The sequence below is a fragment of the Xenopus tropicalis genome, chromosome 3 (assembly GCF_000004195.4).
Source record: "Xenopus tropicalis strain Nigerian chromosome 3, UCB_Xtro_10.0, whole genome shotgun sequence".
In the NCBI taxonomy this organism is placed as follows: Eukaryota; Metazoa; Chordata; class Amphibia; order Anura; family Pipidae; genus Xenopus; species Xenopus tropicalis.
In genome coordinates, this window is record NC_030679.2 from 112,465,781 (window position 1) to 112,493,387 (window position 27,607).

Here is a 27,607-nt window from a genome sequence, read left to right on the forward strand (position 1 = left end):
GAGGCATATAAGCCCATTTTGTGTGGATAAGGAGACTCTCAGAAAGTGGGTATACTTGGTCAATGCATGTGTGGGAGGAACCCCAAGGTCCCTTTGCAGCTCCCCAGTCTGCCATTTGCCTTGTTCTGCCAGATGTAAGTAGGCTTCTAGCTATTTCAAAATGGCTTACTTTAAAGTGCTTCCTGTGCAAAGAGGAAGTAATTCATGGCAGTGTCTCAGACAAAAGATGGCAATTGTGTGTTTCTGTGCTAGTTCCTAAAGGGTTAGCTGACTGGTGTGAGGAGACACCCCCCAATAATACCAACTAATATGCACCTTGTCTATTAAAAAGGGGGTTTCTTCCACTCTGCCCCTTTCCCAAGTGTTCTCTCATGATGGTGGAAATGAAGGGGTGGGTCTTTAGTACATCACCTGAGTTGTGGGGTAAATGTAGAGAGTGTCAATCACAGGCAGAGCTCAGAGCTGGGAAGGAGCTACAGATGGCGGCTGTGCCTTAGAGAGCGGACTTAGCTCCCTGCCTTCCCTTATACTCTACTTTCACTTTAGCCAAGTTTGGGCTGCTTCCCAGGGGCCCCTCCACCCTGCACCCTCCTGTGGCACTTGGGGGGTTATGGAACACATTAATTTCAGGGCATTTTTTCGCTTTTTCCCCGCGTCCCGTCGTTGAGAAGGAGCCGAGGAGTCTGCTCGTTGTTTTCGCAGCTCATGGCGCACCACCATATTTGTGCTCTATGAGCAGCAGCCCTTCCCTAGCCGCGCCGCTCTCTCTCTGGCCAGCGAACCCCCCCTTTTATCACCTTTATCTCTCCGAACCCCCAAACCCACATACCAAATACTTTTTTTCGTCATTTTTAATTTTTTTTGTGTTTTAATTTGATGGCGTTTACGACAGTGGTTGGAATACGGGACTCTTCCTGTTAAGTCGGTGCATGGATTGAGCAGGTGAGACGCCGGTAGTTTTCTATTATTTTACCGCTTCCGTTTTATCATTTTTATCGCTTTTTTCCGCGATGTCCCGGTTTTGCTTTGTGATGACGCAACGGAATGTAAAGGGTCTCAGCACCGATCGGAGCCAACACTATGGGGTTTCTGGCCCACCGGTGCCCCTCTATTGCCTTTTTGGTTATCCTACTATCCCCCGGTTATTAAACTATATTTCCCAGCATCCTCCGAAAGCCGAAGGGTGCCGGGCGGCACCGGGACCTGCAGTCCCAAAGCAGCTTCATAGGGGCTGTGTGGCCATCAACATGGCCTGTTTTGATTTTGGGGGTCCTAAGGTCAGCTTTTGGGGGAATACGCTTCCATTTGGGGATCCCCTGCTTTGTCCGGCTTTGTTCTTGGGTCCTACTTACGTAGTATGGCTTCAGATCTGGAGGTCACTTTACCTTTCTTTTCAACTTTTGACAGCAAATTTATTGAACCCCTCACTTCAAAGGGCAACTTTGCCCCCCATTAATAAAAGGAATACACAATGATGAGGAATGAGGATAAACCCGGGGAAGAGGACGGCTCAGCTCATAGCAATGCATCCAGGTATGATTTGTAACTTTCCCTAGCTGTTTCCTAAACTCCTGCTGCACTCTTGCACCTGGCCAGCTGCACCCCATTCCCTCACAGACACCCCATTTTTTGCTTCCCTGCTTCTTTTGCACTTTATTTTCACATCTGACCTTGAACAGGCTTCCACTGCCACACCCTAGTTTTTGGATTGCAATTTCAGAAAGTCAGATTGAAGATAGAAGGGTCCAGATAGAAGGCAAACATTGCCCATGTCTCCCATGCACATGGCTTCTAGCATTTATTCCCTCTTTTTAGCATACACACTATGATTTTGTGCCACTTTATTGTTCTGCTGAATGACCTTGTCTTTTAATCTCTGCTGCATTGCACCATTTTACATTCAGGGCACGAATCAGAGAATTCAAGAAGTTTTGTTTTGCCTAAGTTTATACAAAGCATGGGAAACCTCTGCTCCTACCCCCAGCTGTTAGATATAGATATTCACATGGAAAGGAAAATCATTTTTATTTTCCTACTTGTTTCAGTTTGTTTTAAAGACAAAATAATTTTATTTCTCTTGCTTTTCCTTTTAATATTTGACTTAGTACTGTATGCGATCTGACTTTTTTCACATTAGTTTTTGCTGACATTTATATAGGAAAGGACTTTGTAAAGGGTTTGTAGGGGTGTGTTTATATACACATACATGCATACATTCACAGAACTAACTGGTAGTAGGGAGTGATTATAAATAGCACCATTTATGTGTAATATTTCAGTAAAGATGAACTGGATTGTGCAATCATGCTGGCAGATATAAGCACTTTACTGGGGGCAATATAGATTGCTTTCCTTAGCAGAACCAGGTTTATTCAGTTAATATAGTGCATTTAGCTTTTTCGCACCAGTTAAACCCATTTTATGTGGTGCTGTGTTGGCATATTTTACCATTTTGAATGTCTATTTTCTTGAATAGAGTCGCACAGGATCCTAAAGGTGAATTTTCTGCCCTCTATGAATTGCCCCAAATATACTACCTTATGTCTGTATGCTTGTGTGTTACATTGAATCAAATGCTAATGTGTGTATGTGTTATTTATACATAGTTACAGTGTAGCTCTTTTATTGAAGGGCTCCAGTGTCCAGATTTGGCTGGTTGTTTTGTTTCTACCCATAAGCTGATTTCATAAATATATATCAAATATTTTTTGCAAGAGAACGTATATAGCTGCATGCGTATGATAGGCATTTAGTATACCTGATTGATTAACTGCTAAGCAAATAGGTCTTTTTATCTTAATGTTAAATGTTTAATATGTGTCTCTTTTTTGTATTTGTGAAAAATAATATATTTGTAAAGTTACTTTACTGGATTCCTGTTTGTGGTAAATAAAAGTAATATTATGCAAACTCTGCCTGGTTTCATCCTGCATGCACCTTGAAATCCATTTGCCTTTCCGGCACAAAGCCTGTTCTGGATATTGTACAAGACACTGCAGCGTATGTTAGGAACTCTGGAGTACATTTTGTGAGTGGCAGCCATTTTATGAAAGTGCTTTAGATAAAGAGCTAAGGGCTTGTGTTTGTGTATGCACATTTAATCAAAGAAATAGGACATTTCCAGTGTAGCTAATGTGTGCTTGTTTGTGGGGACAGCATTTCCAGGAAAGCTTCAAACGGCAGGGTGTTCTAGAAAAAAAGGCACATTTTTAACAGTTTCTATTTCAGTCACAAAATGGCTTTTCCTTTGTGCGGCAGAGCTGGGCAGACATTCTGTGATGCACTGTGTGCTCTCCACAAGCAGGAGGAGGAAGTTGCTTCCAGGAGTTCAAAGGCCACCTTGCGTCTGCTTGGGATTTGATTGGCTAGCCGCTCCCTTGGCAACAGGGGGTGTAAGCAGTGATTAGATGCCTTCCCCCTTCTGAGTGATGTCACTTGGAGCGTGCTTAAAAACCCTCCTCTTTTGGCAAGCTTGTGTACACAGCCAGCTGCACGTCTCCTGTTTTTGTTACTGGAGGGAGGGAGGGAGCAAAGAGGAATTAGCTTTCAAGCCTTGACTTTTTTTTTTCTTTCTGTTTCCTGTACAGTTAAAACTATTCTGTCCTCAACTTAAAAGTAAAGTAGCTTAACAATTTGGACATATGTTTTTTCATGCATTATGGCAGTGCATAAAGAGAATATTTTGTGGTACAGTTTTATTATATATTTTTTCTGTTCAGGTTGTCCAGCCAAACTGGCCTTTTTTAAATTCTGTTTTTAGTAGCTGTCATATAAGGGCCCCCACATTTTTGTAATTCATTTATTATACTTTTCCTCCTACAAACAATAGAGTTGTAAGAGTATCCAGTAAGAAGTGGAGGGCAGAATGTCAAGCAAGGAAAACAGCTGTATAAACTTCTCATAAAAACAGTATATATCACCCACAAAAACAAGCTTAGGAAGCAAACCTCAAGTATAAAGTACATGTTAATATTATAAAAAAGCTATATAAATCTTATCACCATAGGCCTGTGATTATAGCATGCCTGTAGCCACCGCTCAAACTCTTCAACACTTGACAGTATAGCACACAGCTAGAAACCTGTGCTGAACTGGAGAGACTCTGCCACTTGCAACTTGTCCTTTTTCTGTGTTTTCTGAATTCTAGACATTTTTACTGTTGCAAGCCTGCCTGTCTTTCTCTCTCTCTCTCTCTCTGTTTGTGTGGGGCCAGTGGCATCTGACATCAGAAAAGCAGATTCATTCTGAGGCTAGATTTTTTTTTTCTGCTTATTTTACTACATATTGATAGTGTTTGAATGAATTCATTATTATTTTGTATATATATATATATATATATATATTGTTATCCAAGACACTCTCTAAAGTGAGACCATAGGACAGGGAGGGAACAAGGAAAGGTTAAATAAATATGAGTTAGCAAAATGCCTCTATTTAATTACGTGCAGAACATTATGAATCCACACTATCCTGTTTCCTGAAAAATGTAAACTATTTGTCCTTAGATCTTTTTCCTATAGCTCCTGGCGTCCTATACATCATCATGCAGTGTGCATAGAATTGCCAGAGAGCTAAGTTTGGGTTCCAGGGAGAGCAGTAATTGGGCAATAGAATACCAAGTGATAGAGTGTTTTGGTATTTATTAATTATTTAGATTTTATTTATTTATTATTGTTATCTATCACCAAATGATAGAATACCGAGTGATAGTTGGGCAATAGTATGCCAATTATTGTTGAACACACACAGGCTTATTATCTGAAAACTAACACAGAAACAGGCAACACGTTCACACCCAGCAACTACTGTGGCCTGTTAAAGGCAGATTTTCAGCTACAGAAATGTAATGCTACTTATGACCAGCCATCCAGCTATCACAATACTCAAGCTTGGGGGATAAGCCAGATATGTATAATATACACACATTCATTTGTTTTAAAGGGTCAGGAATACTAAGGATAAAAAATAACCAAAATGTATTTACATATGTGTGATACTATTATTACCACAAGTAAAAATGCTGTAAATGCATTTAAACCTAATAGTAATAGTAAAAATGTTTTCATACAGCAACATACAGTTTTAGGAGCAGCTTCTAAAATACAATTTACAGGAGGGCTTATTTACTAACAGGTGTAAAGCACAAAAATGTATCCAAATTTTATACACAAAGATACTTGTACCAGTACACACTCCTGCTCTTTCACATTTGCTGAATAGGGTGCAAGGCACCAGGTCACCAGGGTGACACTTTTCCAGGCATCCACATGTCCCAGTGCCTGTCAGGCAATTTCATTACAAGTCTGTGGGAGGGGATGTTTTGCTTCGACACTCTGGGTTTTGGGCTACTTGAATGTGTGGTGAGCATAGTCTCTGAAAGCAGAGTTGTGAATGTATGGCCAGAAAGGCCAGTGGCACATTGGGCTTCTTTAGGTGCTTCAAAGAGCATGTTTTTTCCAGGTTACCATCAGTTGACAATTGCTAACCACGTGTCAGTCAATTTGATTGTATATTGGGTTCTGTTTCGGGAACTTATGTTTTAGGGCTACTATAAATGTGGGACTTTAAAAGGGCAATGCACCTTTAAGATAACTTTTAGTATATTATAGAATGCCCTATTCCTAGCAACTTTGCAATTGTTTTTCATTATTTTTTATTTATAGTTTTTGTATTATTTGACTTGCTCTTCTGTTTCTTTTTCTAGCTTTCAAATGGGGGTCACTGACCTCAGCAGCAAAAACAGTTGCTCTGTGAGGCTACATATTGTTTCTTTTTTCTACTTATCTTTCTATGCAGGTCCTCTGTTATTCATATTCCAGTATTTCATGCAAACTACTTCCTGGCTGCTAGGGTAAATAAGACCCTAGCTGGAAAAACTATAACAAAAATTATAGGCAAATTATCTCAGAATATCAATATCTACATCAGTGCTGTCCAAGTGGCAGGCTGCATACGGCCAACAGGTACAACTTGTGCGGCCCAACCTCTCCCACTGTGCAGCCCCTTCCTACCCCCCTGCTCTCGCTGCTCCTGGCCCAGGAAAGTGCTTAACCTTGTATATAAGACAGTGTTCATTTATGACCTTATGCAACAAGTGGCATGCTGACCTCTTCAAAACACCTAAAACCTCCCTGTCCCGCTCTTCCTTGCATCTGTTAAAAACCTTCTGTACACTCTTGTGAAAACATATATTGCAATCCATTAATTATGTCTGACTCATGTCTTATGTCTGACATAATCAGTAGAGCGAGGAGACGCACTCGAGAGCACACAAGCATTTTTAACTCATGCAAGGAGTGCAATGAGTTTTAGATTTTTAAAGAGGTCAGCATGCTACTGGTAGCAATAAGTTATAAATAACCCTGTCTAAGGGGGGGATGCACAGTAACTGTGCCATTAAATGTTGGGCAGTCAGTACAATATGGGGCTGGACATTAATTGCCATTTAATGTTGGGCAGTCAGTGCAATATAATGCTGGAAGTTACTTTGCCATTTAATGTTGTCTGGTCAGTGTCGTTTGATGCTGGATGTTACTTTGCCATTTAAAGAGAAGGAAAGGTACAATCACTTGGGAGTGCTAAAATGTTAGGCACCCCCCAGTAATTGTAATAGCTTAACTTATGTCCCCTGGAAGACCGAAGGCAGAAGAGGATCACTTGCTCGCAGCTACCCTGGGCTGGTACAATTTTCTCCTAACAGAAGCACCATCCCGGGGTATAAGGTAAGCGATTACAATCACTGGGGGTTCCTATCAATTTGGCACCCCCCAGTGCTTGTACCTTTCCTTCTCATATAATGTTGGCTGGTCAGTGCGATATGATGCTGGAAGCTGCTTTGCCATTTAATGTTGGTCATTCAGTGCCATATGATGCAGGATGTTAGTTTGACGGTCAGTCTCTTGCAGTTTGGCCTTAAAGGTAGAGCATAGCTTTAAGTGGGTGGGGTTTAAAAACTTGCAGTGGAAAACACTTTCATTTTTCGCCCACCACCACATAGGTCAGAAAAATTCTGGCCCTTGCTACCAAAGAAGTTGGACAGCGCTGGTCTACATCATACTAAAAATTTATTTAAAGTTGGCCTGTCCAAAGTAGTCTGTGTGCCCTTACCCTATGGCTAATGGGGAAAACTGCCCTCTCTGCTGGTGGAAAAATGTCAGATATAGCCTGTGCAGAATTGAACTGTCAGCAGTAAAAAAAACACTTGTGTTCATGGGCTGAAAAAAAGTTGTTTTTTTTTCCTTTTGCCCAAATTGCTTTTAAAGTTTTTTTTTTTGTTTTTTTTTTTTTCAAATGTGCATAAAAGTACATTAACCTATTAAACTCAATAGACTGGGTTGGACTGTTCTGACACAAAAAAAAATGGCAGAACTAATAGCAAACACACTACAGTACATTTCTGGCCTTCAAAATAAATCATAAATGCGGACTGTATGCTGGATCAAATTAATCATTTTCCTGGGACTCCGCATTACTGGGCAGAGGGAGTTGGTTCCGTCAATCATACTTCCAAACCTACTGAAGGTTTTTGGTACCCCCAGTTCAGTGTGAGTAACCAGCTCACCAAGTTAACCTTGCTCAACCTGTCAGAAGCTGTATCTGGGCTTGGGGTGTGGATTTATATGCTGCTGTCCTCCTTTACTTACAGGAAGGTTTCTGCATCCCGTATTGATGATGCGTTATATATGGTTGGATATTTGTTGGGTAGCCTGGGGCTGTCAATATAGTCCCCACCCAGTGGGGCCTGCACAGGTCCCTGTAAGCCTCTGCCAGTGCAAGCCCAAGCTCTGGCCCCACCCCACCCTCTTACCAGTACATACGCATGCATGCTCACTTGCTCTAGGGGAGACAGAAAATGGTGTATACAGCACCCCTGGTCTATGGTATGGTAGTTACTACACTACTTATGTCGTCTGAATGTAGGCTTGAAGGCCATCCATATTTGGCTCATTACCAGCTGACCTTGCCTCACAATTGGATCTTAACCTTGTATGGACAGATTAACGTATGAAAATAATAAATCAATAAATCTTATTTATAAAGGTTTTTCTTATAGCAACTCCTTGTAAATAACTACAGCCTTTAAGGGCGTTAACATCTTTGAGTGTACCTTCTAGAGGTCTGGTGTGGCCCAGAAGTTCTGTGATTTGCTCCTATTTCAGTGGCCTAGGGTAACCACAAGGGATCCTTGGGAGAAAGAAGGTGGTAAGGTGGGGCTCACTAGATTAGTACCTGAGGCCTGCACGCTTTTAGTATAAAGGACAACTGTCTCAAGATTTGAGAATATTGATTATTTTCACTGGGTGGTGCTTGATTAAGCTTTTGTTGTCCTTTAAATACATGCAAATGAAAAATGCATGTTTTCAGTACATGAAATATTTTCATATGTCAGTGAGATCCCAAGTGTTTTATGAAGATGTATCCTATTACAGTATTATAGTTTTCTCCGCTTTTGTAAATAATACAACTTATCTATAGCACATTGAATGAGGAATTAAATCACTTTGGCCTCCATTTTAGTAGTGAAAGAACAGCTTCAAGAACAACAGATTGCAGGGAATTCACTTACAAAATGGCTGCCATTTCCATCTTAAGCACAGTCACTGTACATCTCATGTGTCTGCTGCCCTCTGCTGTTACTTTTATGAACTTTCTTTACTTTCTACAAACTGAAGAGAACTTTTAACATGCTTGGCATGTTTGTTTACAAAATGGCAAACATAACTTGGTGATAAATATTGCCTAGAAATAAAGGCAAAAGACTATTGTAATATGTATTATTAATTGGTATGTATGTAAATTTTTGTTAACTATCTTTATTATATCTGTATTATATATATATATTTGTAAAGCTCAACTTATGTACACAGCGCAGTACAGTAGAACAATAAATTATTAACACACAGGGTTATTAAAATAATAAATACAAGCAATGCAATAAGTTAAGAATCAGAGACAAGAGGATGGAGGTCCCCTGCTCCGTAGAGCTTACAATCAAGATTCAAATACTGAGCCACCAAATAGTTACATTGGAGTAAAATAATTTCTACTTTCAGTAAAAAGAAAATGTTCATAGATTACTTTCTGCCAACAGTAATTTCATGCCTTGAAAGCGCAAGCTAAGCATAACCACTAAATAGTAGTAAGGTATCTATTTAATTTTCTTGTTCTTTCACTTGCCATACCAGTCATTCTGCCTCGGAGGAGTCCAATCACTCTGTTTATGGATCGGAATCTGCAAGCCAGTCAGAGAGTGAGCATGTTACTGAGCAAGGCAGTGAATCAAACAGCAGCTCTGAGTCCTCAGAAAGCCATTCAGAATCAGACTGTGAATCGACTGGCTCAAAGACACATGATGCCCTGGCTGAATCCAAGGAAAAGCCTCTCCCTAAAAAGGAGAGACTGGCTGATGTGAAGAAGGCAAGGGACCTTGGGTTTTTCTTTTCCTCACAGCTGTCCATATAGCTAGGGCACATTATAGTAACACAAAATGTGTTTTTTTTGGATAGGTTTTATATGATGAAAAATCAACACACCCATAGCACAGTTGCAAACCCTTTGAAAGAGCTGGTTATCATTTAGCATCTGTATTAGAAAATGAGTAAAATACAGTTTTCATCCAAGGGGATAGTCATAAACAAGAATTTGCATTCTCATAAAACATTAAAAAGAAGAGGAATATAATGGTAAAGGTTTAGTGCTGCCTGAAAAGGGAACTACACCCAAACGCAACTTAAGCTTTTTAAAAGTATACATAATTTCAAGCAACTTTGCAATATTCATCAATTAATATATGCAGCCTCTTCATGATTTTCAATGTAATAATATGGTTTGGAACAGTTACCTAAGCCTGGCCCCCAGTTCCCCTGCTGATCTGTCTGACTACTTTGACACTCAAATAAAATGTAACTTTTGACTGGCCTCAGCCTGCTTTCAGCCTGCATCCTACTAATCCCACAATTCCTTGCACACATGGTGTCAGTAAGGAAAGAAACATCACTTCAATACAATTTATAGCATCATAGATTTTAAGTGATGCAGACAGAGAAGAACTGTTTGGCAGGTGGATTTCAGCATATAAAAGTGGTATTTTTTTTATGATTTCTGAAGGAACATATTACAGTGATAGGTATATTAGGGGTTTCTGCTCTTTAAAGTGGACCTGTCACCCAGACATAAAAAGCTGTATAATAAAAGCCCTTTTCAAATTAAACAAGAAACCCCAAATCATTTTTTCATTACCACATCCATACCTATTATAAAAGCATTTAAAAATCCCAGCTGTCAGTCATATATTGCCTGCCCCGCCTCTATGCCTTAGGCATAGAGGTGTGGCAGACAGTTACTTTCACTTTCAATTCAGAACTTCTTAGATGTTGCTGCACCCCTCACATTCCCCCTCCCTCCTCACCATGTAATTTTGTAACCAGTGCATGGATATGGGCATTAGGTCCCTCCATACTGGCATAGAAACAAGATATTGGCAGAATGCAATGCCTGCTTTGATAACAGTATCCACAAAATGGCCCCTGCCTGCATGCTGCAATTGTGAATTCCAAGGCTGAAGAAACTAAGATTAAAATAATTTATATAGTGTAAGTAAAGTTTATTTTGCTTGAAAACCACAATAGAAAACATTTTGGAATTATTTCTTAAGGTGACAGGTCCGCTTTAACAAATTTTGGATAAGAAGCCTGGAGTTCCCCTTTAATTTAAACTTCCCTGAAAATCTTAAAAGCATCACCTAGCCATTCCTACATTTAAATTGTGCACCATATATTATTTATCACTTGCTGTGTTCACTTCAAGTGGTAACTACATACACAAAACAGCTGGTCATTGTGTCTCAGTGATAGATGGGAACCCTTTTTCAAGCCTACTTTTTATGTAGCATAGTGATTTTTACTTTTACAGAAAAACTCTTCATCAAAAAATATCCATCCAGAGAGCTATAAAAAAATATCCATCCAGTAGAAGCATGCAGTGCAAAGAAGCCCAGCCTGAACAACTGTAGCTCATTAAATGAGTTTAGTGTAGTGCAAGGTTTGGCAACTACAACTCCCAGTATTCCCATGCAGTAGTTCCTTATATGATTATTATCATCATGTATTTAAAAAGCACCAGCATATTCTGCAGCACTGTAAAATAAATGGATGTATATATTTAACATACAGATTTACATACAAAAATACCCAATAACTGATACAAGAGGTAAAGAGGGCTTACTGTGTTGCACTTATTTGCAGCAGGGGGATTGGCATGGTTGGGTATACATGCATTAGATGTGATGAAAACAGGCCCACTGATGAACTGCTTGTTTTGCAGATGTGGGAAGAATACCCTGATGTTTATGGAGTTAGGAGGTCAAACCGGAGTAGACAGGAGCCATCACGATTTAATATAAAAGCTGAGGTAAGAAAGAAAAATCTTCCCAAGCAGTGGGCATATCTTCTAAACAGATTAAAACTGGCCACATATTAGATGTGTCATGGAATATATTGAAAGCACACAGTGAATTGCAAAATCTTGAAAATTTGACACATTGACCACAGCTGCGTCAGATGTAGCCCCCCTTTGCACCACAAATGCATCATTTTGTCAATAAAATTATCAGCGCCTGTAGTGACTAGTTTATGCTTGAGTCTTTCTTCATACAGTGAGGAACATAAGTATTTGAACACCCTGCAATTTTTCCCACTTAGAAATCATGGAGGGGTCTGAAATTCACATTGTATGTGCATTCCCACTGTGAGAGACAGCATTTAACAACAAAATTCAGGAAATCACATTGTATGATTTTTAAAGAATTTATTTGTGTTGTACTGCTGCACATAAGTATTTGAACACCCGGCAATCGGCAAGAATTCTGGCTATCAAAGACCTGTTACTCTGCCTTTAAAAAGTCCACCTCTACTCCACTCATTAATCTAAATTAATAGCATCTGTCTGAGCTCTTTAAAGACACCTGTCCACCCCACAGTCAGTAAGACTCCAACTACTACCATGGGCAAGACCAAAGAGCTGTCAAAAGACACCAGAGACAAAACTGTGGACCTCCACAAGGCTGGAAAGGACTATGGGGCAATTGGCAGGCAGCTTGGTGAAAATAGATCAACTGTTGGAGCAATTGTTAGAAAATGGAAGAGGCTATAGACGACTGTCAGTGTCCTTAGGACTGGGGCTCCATGCAAGATCTCACCTCTTGGGGTATCACTGATGATAAGAAAGGTGAGGAATTGGCCCAGAACTACAAGGGAGGAGCTGGTCAATGACATGAAGAGAGCTGGGACCTCAGTTTCAAAGGTCACTGTCGGTAGAACACTACTCTGTCATGGTTTCAAATCATGCATTGCACGGAAGGTTCCCCTGCTCAAGTCATCACATGTCCAGGCCCGTCTGAAGTTTGCAAATGACATCTGGATGATCCAAAAGGGGCATAGGAGTCATGTCATGTGGTCAGATGAGTAGAACTTTTTGGTCTAAACTTTGCTTGCCGCGTTTGGAGGAAAAATAAGGATGAGTTGCATCCAAGAAGACCAACCCTACTGTGAAGCATGGGGGTGGTAACATCATGCTTTGCGGGTGCTTTTCTGCAAAGGGGACAGGACGACTGCACTGTATTAAGGAGAGGATGAATGGGGCCATGTATTGTGAGATTTTGAGCAACAACCTCCTTCCCTCAGTCAGAGCATTGAAGATGGGTCTTGGCTGGGTCTTCCAACATGACAATGACCCGAAGCACACAGCCAGGATAACCAAGGAGTGGCACCATAAGAGGCATATCAAGGTTCTGTAGTGGCCTAGCCAGTCTCCAGACCTAAATCCAATAGAAAATCTTTGGAGGGAGCTGAAACTCTGTGTTGCTCAGCGACAGCCCCGAAACCTGACAGATCTAGAGGAGATCTGTGAGGAGGAGTGGGCCAAAATCCCTGTTGCAGTGTGTGCAAGATATTAACACTGATTTTCTCAGGTGTTCAAATGTTTACATGTGCAGCAGTGCAATACAAATACATTCTTTAAAAATCGTACAATGTCATTTCCTGAAATTTTTTTTTTAAATGCTGTCTCTCACAGTGGGAATGCACCTATAATGTGAATTTCAGAACGCTCCATGATTTCTAAGTGAGAGAACTTGCAAAATTGCAGGGTGTTCAAATTCTTATGTTCCTCACTGTATGTCATTACAAAAAATGCATGCAAACTATTTGATCTGCTTGTTTGTTCTAACTACCAGTTAATCAAATCTGTTTTCAGTCAGTTTGGCTTTTTCTTCAAATAGAGAAATTGCTGAATGACTGGATTAGTCCATGTTAGTTACCTTTATGCAGAATCAAGGCATATATCGATAATCTCATAATTCTACAGCAAAATTCAGAATGTATCTGTTCCATTAAACCATGGCTGTTCCAATAGGCTGCATGTGGCCCTACAAAGGATCTTTATAGCTCCCACTATGCTCAAAGACTCCATAGACATCACTGTTTGACATAATTTTAATTTAAGCCAGCCCTCGAACATAATTGAATAATATTTTCAAAAAAAACTGTATATAGCACCTCAGAGTGCCTCACTCAAAACATTTTAAAATATAGTACAATGAGATTAAATAACCTTACGGAAATAAAGAAAGAAAATGCAATTAATAAGCATAATAATGGCTGCTTAACTGGAATCCATAATTATTTTGCACTTACCTGTGTAATAAAGGGCTTCGCATGTTAGTGCTTAGAAATTCACTGTTTATATGTGGTGTTTTAAAGCTGGCCTATAGGATTGTGTGGGCTTAAGTATAATTGAGAGGGCCCGCCTCAGTATTTAGAAGATATTATTCATATTACAGGTATGGGATCCATTCCAAATTATGGGAGGGCCAACCCCCATAGACTCAATTATAAGCAAATAATTCTTATTTTTAAAACTGATTTCCTTTTTTTCTGTAATAATAAAACAGTACCTCGTACTTGATCCCAGCTAAGTGATAAATAATCCTTATTGGAGGCAAAACAATCCTATTTGATTTAATTAATTTTTAAATGATTTGTTAGCTGACTTAAGGTATGGAGATCCAAATTATGGAAAGACCTCTTTTTCCAGAAAACCCCTGGTCCTGCACATTCTGGATAATAGTTCCCATACCTGTATATTGTATTCCCACATGCTTCTTTATTATCTGATAGACAAAAGCAGATGAGAGGAGCTGAAAATAGACTCATGTCAATGAGGTTTGAACAAAATGGTTGGCTCAGCTGTTTCCATTCATTTCATGCACAAATAATACAATGGGGCATGCTTCTGTAACTCCATGTATATATGTGGATATAGGAGAGACCATGTCTTATTTATCTAAGGCCAAGTTGTGGTTATAGTTTCGCTAATCCTGTTTAAAATGCATCACATATAAACTGATGTTATTAGCACAGCTCAAAGGATTAACTATGATGTATGCATATTATGTAGCATTGTACTGCTCTAGTGCATAACTATAAAAACAGTCCTTCTATTACTTCATGGATCAATTAATATTCATTTTTTTAAAATTAATGGATCAGCACCGCAATGTTTTACTGCTTGCCATCAACTCTACTGCACACTCAAAATACTGCAACTCTCTTGCAAATCTGTTAAAGGGAAGCTATATCCATGAATATTGCAGGTCTTTATAAAAAATATACCATATAATAACTGTTTCATATGAAAAAAGGCCTTTTAATGAAGACACTACTGTTCTAATAGTATGTGCCATTGGATAATCACAAAGAAATAAGTATTAAAAGTCCACCTTCTGGCTCATATTAGCCTTTGTGCTTATATGCAAACCAGCTTTAAAAAGGACAATATTTACCGATATGGTCAATTTTATAATAGGTTACGAATTGCATCTATGGAAAAAAACAACAACTTGCCAATTGTTCCAAATGCAGAGAGAAGAAATTTTTTTTGCACAGATAATAAATTCTCTCCTTATGTTATATTTTCTTGTCAAGGTAAGGTAAATAGAAAAGCTGCATTTATAAATTGGGAGATTTTACATTTAAAATGGACTTAATGCATTAGTATGCATAATAATTAAATTCAGTTGTGTGTGCATAATTTGGTGTATGTGAGCCCTATAGAACATTAAAAGAGAAATGTGTGCTTTATTAAAATTGTATCATTATATCATTCCTCATTTTCAGAGTAGCGATTCTGAAAGTGAAAGCCCCAGAAGAAGAAGTATGCGATCAACAAGGAAAAAGTAAGTCCTGTTGTGTGAGGAGGGGGTTTTTGGATTTTTAATGGCTAGTGCATAAGGCGTGGTTCCTCCTTCCATTCCCTTCCTAGTGATCTTTTTGCTGATAATGGATTTAGAGTTCTGTCCCATATACAGGTCTGGACAGCACCATTTGCAACACCAACTCATTTCTCTGTTTTGGCATGCAGGTATATGATCCATTATCTGGAAACCCGTTAACCAGAAAGTTCCAAATTACTGGAAGGCCATAGACTCAATTTTAAGCAGATAATTCACATTTTTAAAAATGATTGCTTTTTTCTGTCAGAAAAGAAAAACAGTACTTTGTAATTGATCCCAACTAAAATATAATTCTTCTATATTGGAGGAAATTCAGTCATATTGGGTCTATTTAATGTTTAAATGATTCTTAGTAGACTTGAAGTTTGGAGATCCAATTTAAAGGAGAAGGAAAGGTAAGAACTAAGTAAGCTTTATCAGAAAGGACTACGTAAATACAGCCATAAACGCTTACAGAACTCAGTGAAAAAGGCACCTAATTTCTTTTCTTTAGAAACTGTTAACTGGTTTTCCTCTTTGTGTTTTAGAAGGGAATTACTTTTGTATGTTTTTTTTTTTAATAGAGAGAAAAACATAGTTTCCGATGATGAGGACGAGGAAGGAAGCAGTGCAGAAAGTGATGCAGAACAAACTAAATTTAGATCATCCCGTTTGCAGCAGAAGAGGTGAAACGATGTTTCCTATATTTCCTCTGAATCTCTGGCTTTTTCTAGCATATAGTATTGTGGCAATTTATTATTACCTGTAATGCTGTTTCAGAAAATTGGCCAAGAGCAGCACAAACAAGCTGAAAAGGTCTCTGCGTGGAAAAAAGCGAAAACAAGCATCGTCTGAGGAAGAGGATGATGACGACGACGATGATGATGACGATGAAACTCCCAAGAGACAAACCAGGCGCAGGGCAGCTAAAAATGTCAGGTGTGCTTATGTCTTTGTTGGTTTCTTGAATTGGCTCATTTGAATATGCTGTTTTGGACCTTTTCCAATTTAGTATTCAAAGTGATACTTGAGTACTGTATTTAGACCCACTTTTTCTCTATTGCAGAGAAAAAAGGGATAATGAGCTACTCAATTATTTTTAGGGAGCATAAAAATAATACGAGCACCTTTATATACAATAGAATGAATGAAAAGGGGAAACACATAGTTTCCCTTGCAGTGGCCAGGGGTAAACAAAAAAAACTGACCTATAAGCACAATTTTTTAAACAAAATATTGAAAAGCTTGTTTTATTGATTAGAAAGGTAGAACGCATCTTCAACTCCAGCAGTTTATTAAATTGGTTTAAGAAGAACATTGGTCTATGTTGTTATTTAGTAGGGGTCAGTAGCTATTTTAATAAGAAAATCCACTAAAATAAAGTGTATTCTTAATAACTTTGTTCAACAAATAAGTTTTTCTTTTTTTTATATATATAAAAGGTTAATTAAGGTAATACCTTCAACATAACCTTTTTCAGTATTGATAGAACTACTAGCAACAACTCATTTAGAGCAAGTGAAATCTAGTCAGTGACACACAGCACTTGAGCTGTGTTTTTTTTTTTAATATTAAAAAAAAAATTAATGTTGTGAAACTCCCAGCTAAGTTGTTGGATATTTAAATAACTGTAAGTATACATATATGCAAACCGTTTACATACTTTGCAATTTTATGTAATTTTTTTCATTTTACAATATTTCACATCCCCCAATATTAACTGAGATGTGTCAAATGCTAGCAGATTGTGCTTACTGTGTTCAGGTGTCATATAGGGAAAAATATACCTCCTATTGTAAAATATAAGGTGTCATATAGGGAAAAATATACCTCCTATTGTAAAATATAAGGATTATATTAAAATATAAGGATAAGCCAACTAGGAGTTCCATTTTCATATGAAGGCAAAAGGCTGAAGGCTGGCTGCTTTTAAACAGGTCATGGAACCCTAAGGGAGACCTCTAGTATCCTCATATTTTACAACAGGTAGTATATTTTTGTATATAAGTGTCACTGAGTCATGTGACATAAAATCAATAAGCACAGATTATAACCAATGACATCACTAAGCACATTTTATAAGGATATAATATACAGAATATTCATGGCTCTTGTGTTATTGTATTGTCATCTCTTATTCTCCATGGGCCACTATAGCAGTGAAGTTCATTGTTGGTTTGTGCAAGTGATTCTCTCCAAATTCACTTTCTAAAACACTTGCATGTACTAATTTAAAGGTACTTTTTGGAGGTTTTTTATTGGAGTGATGACATTATTTTATAACTGCTATGGATATGTGAGCACGTCTAAACGCTGTGGTTATCATATCTAGCTACAAGGAAGATGATGACTTTGAGACAGATTCGGATGATCTGATTGAAATGGTGGGCGAGGAAGCAGAGGAACTGGAAGATAGTCATGAAACAATAGAGAAAGTTTTGGACTCCAGAATTGGAAAAAAGGGAGGTGAGGATATTATTAAAAGATTTAATTTTGCATTAGACTGAACATGCATAAAATACTTGAGTGCTGAGGCATCTTAGATATGAACACTGCTGGCTGTATTTCATCAATAAAATTTGCTTTTTACTTGGGAAATATTGACATTCGAATATCCATTGTAGGCCTCAGGAGAGATGGGTGCTGAGCTAGTTGGCTTAGGAAAAGCCAGATTGTCTTTCCATCTACTGAAAAAAATGATTACGGAAAGCAAAACATGACAAACCAGACCTCCCTATTGAAAAATAGATATTTGTATATGTAGGTCCAGAGGAAGTTTTTGACCGTTCATATTCTTTCTGATGATTAAATGCATACATTGTATCACATGCCAAATGTCTTAATTTAGCCATTGGAGCTTCCACTACTGTGTATGCAACAGAAGAAAATGGGGATCCTAACTCTGAATTTAACCCTGAAACTGATGAAAGGGAGCAACAATATCTTATTAAGTGGAAAGGCTGGTCTTACATCCACGGTACCTGGGAGAGTGAAGATTCTCTTCAGCAGCAGAAGGTGAAAGGCCTGAAAAAGCTTGAGAACTTCAAGAAAAAGGAGGAAGAAATCAAGCAATGGTAAAGACTATTAAATTACCCATATTTTGTTAATATTTTGCATTGATATTTTAGAGTTAAATCTGGTATGTATGTCTGTGTTTGCAGGTTATCAAAAGTTTCACCTGAGGATGTAGAATACTTCAGCTGCCAGCAAGAACTTGCATCCGAGCTGAACAAGCAGTATCAGATAGTTGAGAGGGTCATAGGTAAGTGTTGTTAGTCTTAAGTCTCCTAGACCTGTACACTACATTGTACAGATAGCAATGTAGAATGGTTGGCCTGGGCAAAAATGCCCCACATAATATTCACTTTCCATTACATTCTTACAGATAGCATGCAGGAACTACAAAACCCACAGTGCATTGCCCTGTGATGTTCTTTTTCTTATTTGAAATAATTTGAGAAGGCAGGCCTGAGAGTAGTCATCTTCTGTTACATTTTATTTGAATCTCAAAATAAGGGTTAGGTTACTGTTCCAAACCATTTTATTACATTAAAAATCATAAAAGGCTGCAGATTTTTAAACTGATGTATATTGCAAAGAAGATTAAAATAATGTTTACTTTTTAAAAAGTTAAAGTTGTGTTTGGGTAGAGTTTTCCCTGTATATATATGCAATATATGTATTCTAAATTATAATTGCTATAACCTTAATTCTTTCCTCATTGCACAGCTGTAAAAACAAGCAAGTCGTCTTCTGGGCACTCAGATTTTCCAGGTAACTCGTTATATTTTTTTCTGACTGTATCATGTACGTTCAGTGGCTGTTACCAGTTATTTCAGTGAATGCCAACATACTTCGAACCTCCACATTAAGGCAGATGTTATATTTATATCACTGGTGATTAAGATATAAAAAATTGCCCTTGCAGTTTAATATGTATAATTCTGGGCAGCATTTATTCTGTCTGTTGGCGAGGCTCAGCAAAAATCTCTTACATATTTCATTTTACTTCTATTTCACTTCTGAATGTCAGTGGTAAGTATGTTTCTTGCAGGAATCCAGCAAACTTCCCTACTGTATAGCATTTGTGTTAATCAAATAATTGTTAATAAAAAATTGCACCCGCAATATAATTGCTGATAGGATTGCATTGCGTGTATTGGAACATGCCAGATCCTAAAACTCTTCTGTGCACTGTGCTCTAGTTCACAGCAGGAAGACTTCCTCCTCCAATGAACCGGAGTATCTGTGCAAGTGGATGGGTCTCCCATATTCTGAATGCAGCTGGGAAGATGGTGCCCTTGTTGGGAAGAAGTTCCAGCACTGTATTGACAGTTTTAACTGCAGAAACAACTCAAAAACAACACCTGTAAAAGACTGCAAGGTTCCTATAAAATTAATTGTTTTGGTGATAAAAAAATGATTTTGCTGGGTGGCTATGTACAATCCAACTAGCCTTTTTTAAGATTTCTCTGTTGCCAGCAAAATAAACAGATGCAATGAGTTGGGTTGCATACTTGAACTGGACTGCCTGTTAAAGGAAAACTATACCCCCAAACAATGTTGGTCTCTATAAAAATATATTACATAAAACAGCTCATATGTAAATCCTGTAACACGATATACCATATGTAAATCCCTGCTTCATACAAATAAACTATTTTGATAAGGGCACACGTACATTAGGCCATATCAGCCAATTAATGGACAAAGTTCTGTCTTTTACTCCCACACTACTTCCTGTTAGTTAGAGCTGCATTATTACCTGTCAGGTGATCTTTGAGGAGCGCACAGACCATCACTAAATGAGGTAAAAGATGGAAGAGGGCAATATTTACGGATAGATGTATATATTTCAGTTTGGAAAAATTCTTCAATAGGCCGCGTAATGACATACACTACCTCTTGGTTAAATATTCATTATGGGGGTATAGTTTTCTTTTAAAGGGCAGATAAAACAATGTTTCATTTTTGTATTAAAGGGACAATATACAGCTATTTCCAAAATCAACCAAATACATAGAACTTGTATTGAAAATGCATTTAAAGATACAATTATTTATGAATTACTAATGGATATTTTTACCCATACTGCCTCCAACATTCATACTTCTGGGTTCCTCCAGGCTTTCTTGGGCTGCGCTGTAAGAACCCAGAAGGTAAATAAGGGAAGGAATAAGCTGCACTGCACAGCTGTCTATGGGATTGGTACATTTGGACCTGTATGTACTAATACTAATAGTAAGTTAGTAAGTAAAACAATTTTTAGTGGGGCCTATGATGAGTGCCCCTACAATAACCCCTAAGCATATACACTTTTATATTTTCTGTTTATTATTTCTTTTATTTTGCATGTTTGTAAAATCTAAACTTTGTTTGATAGGTTTTGAGGCAGAGACCAAGGTTTGTCACCTTAAAAAAGCAGCCTTCTTACATAGGGGGTGAAGGACTTGAACTGCGTGACTACCAGCTAGAGGGTTTGAACTGGCTGGCTCACTCTTGGTGCAAGTAAGTTTCTAAGTGCCTTTCTCATAACATTAAAAACCTCTAGTTATTTGTACTATATATATATATGACCAGTAAGACCAGAAATTGGATTTATTCGTTTGAACATTTATAAAATGTTTTCATTAAGGAAAACAAGTTGTTTTTTTAATTACTTAAGTCGTGTCATATTTTTAAGAAATTGTTTGTTAAAGTAGAAGTAACATCAGAGGCAATAATTAATGAAAACTGCCTTAGGAGTTATTTGAATTATGTAGGTTTAAAGGCATTTTGATTTGTGCTTCAGTCATGCTTAATAAAATGTGCTTTCTATCCACTGCAGTCAGCCATTTTCTGTTATCTTTCCAAAGCTACACCTAGGGCTTTATTTAGCAAAGACAGGCGTATAGCCCAATACTTTTTGCACATTGCTCTTTTGAAATACACTGGTTGTCCCTTAAGGCTTAAATCTGTGCACTCCTAGAATGGAATGTAATGGGTTGCACCTTTTTTTGCATTAACTGCTGCCTGTATTTGGCAGTGTAACTCATGTGATTGATTAGAAAGTTGGGGGAAGGAAAGTACTGGGGAGCTTATTACCTTCTCTAAGCACAAGATCCAGCTTTCATATTCCAGCATTAAAGGTGCATATGTGCTTTCTTACTCTTGAACCTGTTCTGTTGGTTAATGAGTCCCTGAGCATTTTGTGTTTAGTAGAGTCTTGAAAAATACATACTCTTGAAATCTTCCTTAAAGGGGTTGTTCATCTTTAAATTAAGTATGATGTAGAGAGTGCTATTCTGAGACCATTTGCAATTGGTCTTCATTTTGTATCCTGTTTTATTTTTTTAATAATTTAGCTATTTGTTCAGTAAATCTCTAGTTTGGACTCAGTAACTAGCTGGTTGCTAGGGTCCAATTGAACCTAGCAACCAGGCAGTGGTTTAAAAGAGAGACAGGAATATTAATAAAGCAGAATCTAAATAGAAAGATAAGTAATAAAAAGTAACAATAAAATGGCAGCCTCAAAGGGGAATATTTATTCTTGTTTTGTTTTGCCAGTGACCCCCATTTAAAAACTAAAATGAGTCCGCGAAGGAAGTCAAATAATTCAAAATCTATAAAAAAGATCAGTTGAAAAGTTGCTAAGGATAGGCCATTATATAACACACTTAAGTTAATACAGAAGTTAACCTGAAGGCCAACCACCCCTTTAGGAATAATAGTATGCTGTAGTTCAAAACTTTAGAGAATTTAACAAATATGTTTGTTTTCTAAGCCTAATTTTAGGCCTGTAGCTGGTGCTCTTAGTCAACTTTAGGCATGTGTCCTTCTATGAATCTGGCTCTTCATGAATCCATTGTAACTTATGTGAAACAGTTGAATTTGAATGATGAATTTTCTTTGTCTTACTCCTCTATTTACATGACTTATTAATGTGTTTTCATATATCTCCTGTCTGCAGGAATAACAGTGTGATTCTTGCTGATGAGATGGGCTTGGGAAAGACCATCCAAACAATTTCATTTCTCTCCTATCTGTTCCACCTACACCTGCTTTATGGGCCCTTTCTTTTAGTGGTGCCCTTATCAACTCTGACATCCTGGCAGAGGGAGTTTGAGGTCTGGGCACCAGATATAAATGTGGTGGTTTACATTGGAGATCTCGGTAGCAGAAACACGGTGCGTGTCCTTAGTCACTAGTTATCACTTAATTATCTAGGGTTGAAATTTGCATACTATATTAAAACAACAACAAAAAAATGATTCTGTAGTAGATTTAACATGTTTATTTGCTTTCATTTACTAGATACGTGAATATGAATGGGTCCATCAGCAAAGCAAGAAGATGAAATTTAATGCACTACTTACAACGTATGAAATTTTGCTGAAGGATAAAGTATGTTTATCAGGCAATTTACAATCGCTTTGAATGACAAGTTTCTTATATCCTTCTTAAGGATATTTAGTTGGCCACCAAGACAGATTCACTTGTGTTTTACAAGTTTTATGCATATTGCAGTGGTATGATTTAGGCTGCATTAGCAGTATAGAAGAAATGTTGCACATATAAAACTATATCGTCGTGCCTCAAGTGTTGACTACCACACTTGGCCAGTTGTAAAATATTGTTTTCATTTTTCTGTGCTTGGTGCATATGAAAGGAACAGAAGCCCTAGATGCTTTGCTTAAGACTTAAGCAGGTATGATACCATATAAGGACCAGTTATACCATCTAAGGACCAGTTATACCATCTAAGTACTTGTATTTTACAGAGCTTTTCTGTTGGGCAAACATATGCCTTGTAACCCTATTCAATTTGATTGGCTGTCCCCTTGTCTACACAGCAGTTTATATCATGTACTTTAGCATAGTTCACTGAAGTCTGAGCTGAGTTTAAATATCCTCATTTTGAGTAAGGTGTTGTGTTTGTTCCCTGATGGGGAGTGACTAATATTCATCTATAAATCCACTGACATCTGAATATAATATGTTGACTATTGCAGGCTGTTCTGAGTAGTATTAACTGGGCTTTCCTTGGGGTGGATGAAGCCCATCGACTAAAGAATGATGATTCTTTACTTTATAAAACACTCATTGAATTCAAATCTAACGCCCGACTGCTGATCACTGGTACACCTCTTCAGAACTCGCTTAAGGAGCTGTGGTCACTCCTGCACTTTATTATGCCAGAGAAGTAAGCCTTTATCTTAAAAACTTTAATTCATTTTTTATCTTTTGCTCATCAGAACTCGACATGTTTTGAATGTACTTTCTACTTTGGTGATTCTGTGGCAGAGAATTCAAAACATGTGCAGTCAGCTTTGGGACAAAAAACCCTTGCCTGCTAGCCATAGCCCTTGCTTTTTGGCCCTTGCTTTTTTGGAGATCATCAGATTTACTGGAGATTTTTGAGAGATAAGCAATAGCATTTTAGTAAAATATCCGAAAGTAGTGTCATCACATCTTTTATGTGTATTCTTCTTTTGGTATTCCCATTCAATAAACTGAAATAAAAATAAATTTTTAGGGTACCTTGTGAGAACTATTAAATGGTTCATACAAAAGGCTTTAAGTATAGTGTTTTTTTTTTTCACTGTACAGTTAATTCTGCTAATTTTAAGTAGAATCTATGCGATAACGTCCATTTTGGCTATTAGAAATTTAGATTTGATTATTTGGACTTTTAATTTTTGTATAGATTTGAATGTTGGGAAGACTTCGAAGATCAGCATGGCAAAGGAAGAGACAATGGTTATCAAAGCCTACACAAAGTCCTAGAACCTTTTTTACTACGCAGAGTGAAGAAAGATGTGGAGAAGTCTCTTCCAGCCAAAGTAGAACAGATACTCCGGGTAGAGATGTGTGTCATGCAGAAACAGTATTACAGGTATGTTTTTTATATTTGTGCGGAATTAATTATTTTTACATGTTGGTGATGTTAAAGGGGTATCATGAAAATAAATTCTATGAGCAAAAGTATCCAGACACCTCTTCTAATTAGTGGAATTGAATATGACAGCCACATGCAATGCTGACACAGGTATATGGTTAAGCACACAGCTTTGTAATCTCTAGCAACAAACGCTGGCATGAGAATAGGGTGTACTGTTGCGTGACCAACTTTCCAATAAGTTAGTCAAGTTGCCCTGCTAGAGGTCACTCAGTTGTGTGATGTAGAATGTGTAGGAGCAACAGCACTTAAGCTGTAAAGTGGATGGACACACAGACTTACAGAATGGTACCACCAAGTGTTGAAGCAAATAGATCATTAAAATCACACATCCTCTGTTAGAACTCTCGCTGCCCAGTTCAGACAGTCTTAAAGCAACATTAGCACAAAAGCTGTTTGCTCTGAGCTAATAAACTAAAAATGTAAAAATGTTGCATAAACACTGTCTAAACTTCCAAAAATGTATTTTTTTACTTAAACATGCCTGAATTTACAGATTGAAAGAAAACCATGATTGTCTAATCCTGACTCATTAGAATCATTTCCGAAACCTCTTAGACTGACAGTGTAATGCAAAAGTCCCTTGTGCGTTCCACAAAATCTGTTAATACAATATCAGTGCCCATCCTCACTAATGCTCTTGTGACTGAATGAAAGCAGATCCCACCAACTATTTTTCCTTTATCTAATGGAAAGCCTTTCCTAATGGAAGCTTTTCTAGCTGCAAAGGAAGGGCCAATTCATATTAATACCCTTGGTTTTGGAGTGAGATTTTGGATGGGCAGATGTCTAGGCTATATAGCGGCACATAACTATGGTGTTTGTTACTACTGACGTTTATCCTACAACTCAGCAGCTTTACCTTGTTTTGGTAATGTGTTTGCAGGTGGATATTAACAAGGAACTACAAAGCACTCTCAAAGGGAACAAGAGGCAGCACTTCTGGCTTCCTTAACATTGTCATGGAACTTAAAAAATGTTGCAACCACTGTTTTCTAATCAAACCCGAAGAGACAGAGAAAGAAAGCAGATTGGATTCATTGCAGGTCAGCTGCTAATTATTGGCTTAAGAAAACCCAGCCAAAATGTATGAATGTTCTTTTGTAGTGTCAGAGTATTCAGAAAACTGCTAGTAATTTTAAGCTAATAAGAATGAACATTTTCTTAGTCTTTGATCAGAAGCAGTGGAAAGCTTGTTTTGCTAGACAAGCTTCTGACGCGGCTGCGTGAAAGGGGAAACAGAGTACTTATCTTCTCACAGATGGTGCGCATGCTGGATATCCTTGCTGAATACCTGGCCATCAAACATTACCCTTTCCAGGTACTTTCTTGCTTGAGCATTGATAGCATGTTCAAAAATGTATAACTCTTGTGTTGGTAAAATGTGTAAAAAAAAACAAAATATGGGAAAAGTGCTTTGCTAAATATATCCTGCCTGTAGTATGTGACAGTTTAAAGCAAAGGTAACCTAAAAATTAATCTTAAAATTGTTTTAGTGAGGGTAAGGGACTACAGAAATCAGACTGATAGACTAGATTTTATTTGATTCTTCTGTCCGTCTTCCAATCAGTTACACAAACCAATTCTGAAATGCTAAGGTCGGGGACATGAGCAACCAGGGAGCAGTTTAGGGCAGTGGCTGCAAATCTTCAGTGCCGCGGGCGACTAATCTTTCCTGAAGTTGCCTTGAGAGGAAACTTAGGGCGACTTCGGCAAATCGTAGCAACGCATATGCTATCCCACTAGCAATTTACATTATTGCCGGTGGGATGGCATTGCAGGGAGATTAGTCACCCACGGCAATGAAGGTTTGTTGCGGGGTGACTAATAACAGATCACGCACAAAAAATGCAAATTTCACTTTGTACTCCATACTAGAAGCCAATCCTAGTTACAGATTGGATGGTTTGGCAAGGTTGAAAGCACCTGGATATTTGCATGAGAAATCAAGCTGACACAAACTTTGGCCCCAGGGCCATCAATCTCATCATAATATTAGCCTAGGAAGGCACATTGGGAGAGGAACACATCAACACACTGATGCAGTCCTTGGCCTGATTGGATTTTCAAACCTGCCCTATAGGTTTCTGGCCAATTTACAGCCAGGTGTCTGTTGGACTGGCCAAATACATGAGCCAATAACTTGCCAATTTGCCACCTTAGGCTTAAAGGGCTTAATCAGAATCTTATTTTAGTCTGTGTAATGCCAGATCAACATAAAATTCACCCTTTTTTAGGCAACATAGCACCAGATATTAAGTGAGAAATGTGACTACATACAGTGGTTCTCAAAAGTTTGTGAACCCTTTAACATGTTCTATATTTTTAAACAAATGAAACAAAAATGTCATGTATTTATTGAAAAAAATTATCCAATTACAAATCTGAGTGTGGAAAAAATAAGTGAATCCTTAGGATTATCATATAATTTAAAGTTGAAATCAGAGTCTGGTGGTTTTAGTCAATGGGATGACAATCAGGTATGAGTGAGAGACCCTGATTTATTTAAAGAATGGGGATCCATCAAAGCCTGATCACACATACACATTTGTGGATATGTATCATGACTCGTACAAAGGAGGTGTCTGAGGACCTCAGAAAAAAAGTTGTTGATGCCCATTAAGCTGGAAACTATACCTGAGAATTCTAAAGGAAAATGTCAAGACATCTGTCTGTGAACTGAAACTCAAGAGAAAGTGGGTGATGCAGCAAGACAACGATCCTAAAGACACTAGCCATTCTACCAAAGAATAAAGTTAATGTTCTGGAATGGCCAAGTCAAAGTCCCGACCTTAATCCAATTGAAATGTTATGAAAAGACCTAAAGTGAGTGGTTCATGTGAGGAAACCCACCAACACATCCAAGAGCTGAAATCGTCACCACAAATGTTTAGTTGTAGTTGTTGCTGCACAAGGGGGTCACACGAAATGCTGAGAGCACAATTCACTTATTTGTGCCTTACAGATATGTTATTGGATCATTTTTGTTCAATAAATACATAACCAAATATAATAATTTTTGTTTCAGGACTTGTTTGAAGTCTTGTGACCTAATGTCTTAGGTCACAGTCGTATAAAAATATGAAAAAATTTAAAGGGTTCACAAACTTTAGCACCACTGGGGTAGCTTGGGGATAAAGCTAATTTGATTCAAATGTTTAATTCTGTATCACAGCACAGTACTGCACACAGGTGAAGCATTTTCTTCAGGTCTTGCAGCTTGTAGCAGGTAACAAATACTGCTCTGCTCTACAGTTTTAAGACCAACAAATTATTGATTGTTATTAGAGCTCAGCACACTTTTGCACCTTTTGCTATGCCACCTCCTAGTTATGGTCAACATATTTAAAACCAGGAAGGATTGGAAGGATTATATAATTCTGATCAGCTAGTACTGATAT

At 38.0% G+C, this 27,607-nt stretch overlaps 1 protein-coding gene across 2 annotated transcripts in view; it reads left to right on the plus strand.

Annotated features, from left to right (window-relative positions):
* Positions 1–285: 285 nt before the first annotated feature.
* The window catches only part of chd2 (chromodomain helicase DNA binding protein 2), a 45,958-nt gene continuing 18,636 nt past the window's right edge, over positions 286–27,607 (plus strand). For both annotated transcript variants that reach the window (XM_002933307.5, XM_018092472.2), the window contains exons 1-19: positions 286–942; positions 1,408–1,533; positions 9,186–9,417; positions 11,323–11,409; positions 15,174–15,232; positions 15,853–15,954; positions 16,049–16,207; positions 17,601–17,734; positions 18,117–18,342; positions 18,430–18,530; positions 18,998–19,042; positions 19,474–19,652; positions 20,652–20,776; positions 22,218–22,434; positions 22,562–22,651; positions 23,260–23,450; positions 23,955–24,143; positions 25,093–25,252; positions 25,375–25,527. In XM_002933307.5, coding sequence (XP_002933353.2) covers positions 1,472–1,533; positions 9,186–9,417; positions 11,323–11,409; positions 15,174–15,232; positions 15,853–15,954; positions 16,049–16,207; positions 17,601–17,734; positions 18,117–18,342; positions 18,430–18,530; positions 18,998–19,042; positions 19,474–19,652; positions 20,652–20,776; positions 22,218–22,434; positions 22,562–22,651; positions 23,260–23,450; positions 23,955–24,143; positions 25,093–25,252; positions 25,375–25,527 — 2,511 coding nt within the window. In that variant the 5' untranslated portion in view covers positions 286–942; positions 1,408–1,471. The remainder of the gene's footprint in view (positions 943–1,407; positions 1,534–9,185; positions 9,418–11,322; positions 11,410–15,173; positions 15,233–15,852; positions 15,955–16,048; positions 16,208–17,600; positions 17,735–18,116; positions 18,343–18,429; positions 18,531–18,997; positions 19,043–19,473; positions 19,653–20,651; positions 20,777–22,217; positions 22,435–22,561; positions 22,652–23,259; positions 23,451–23,954; positions 24,144–25,092; positions 25,253–25,374; positions 25,528–27,607) is intronic.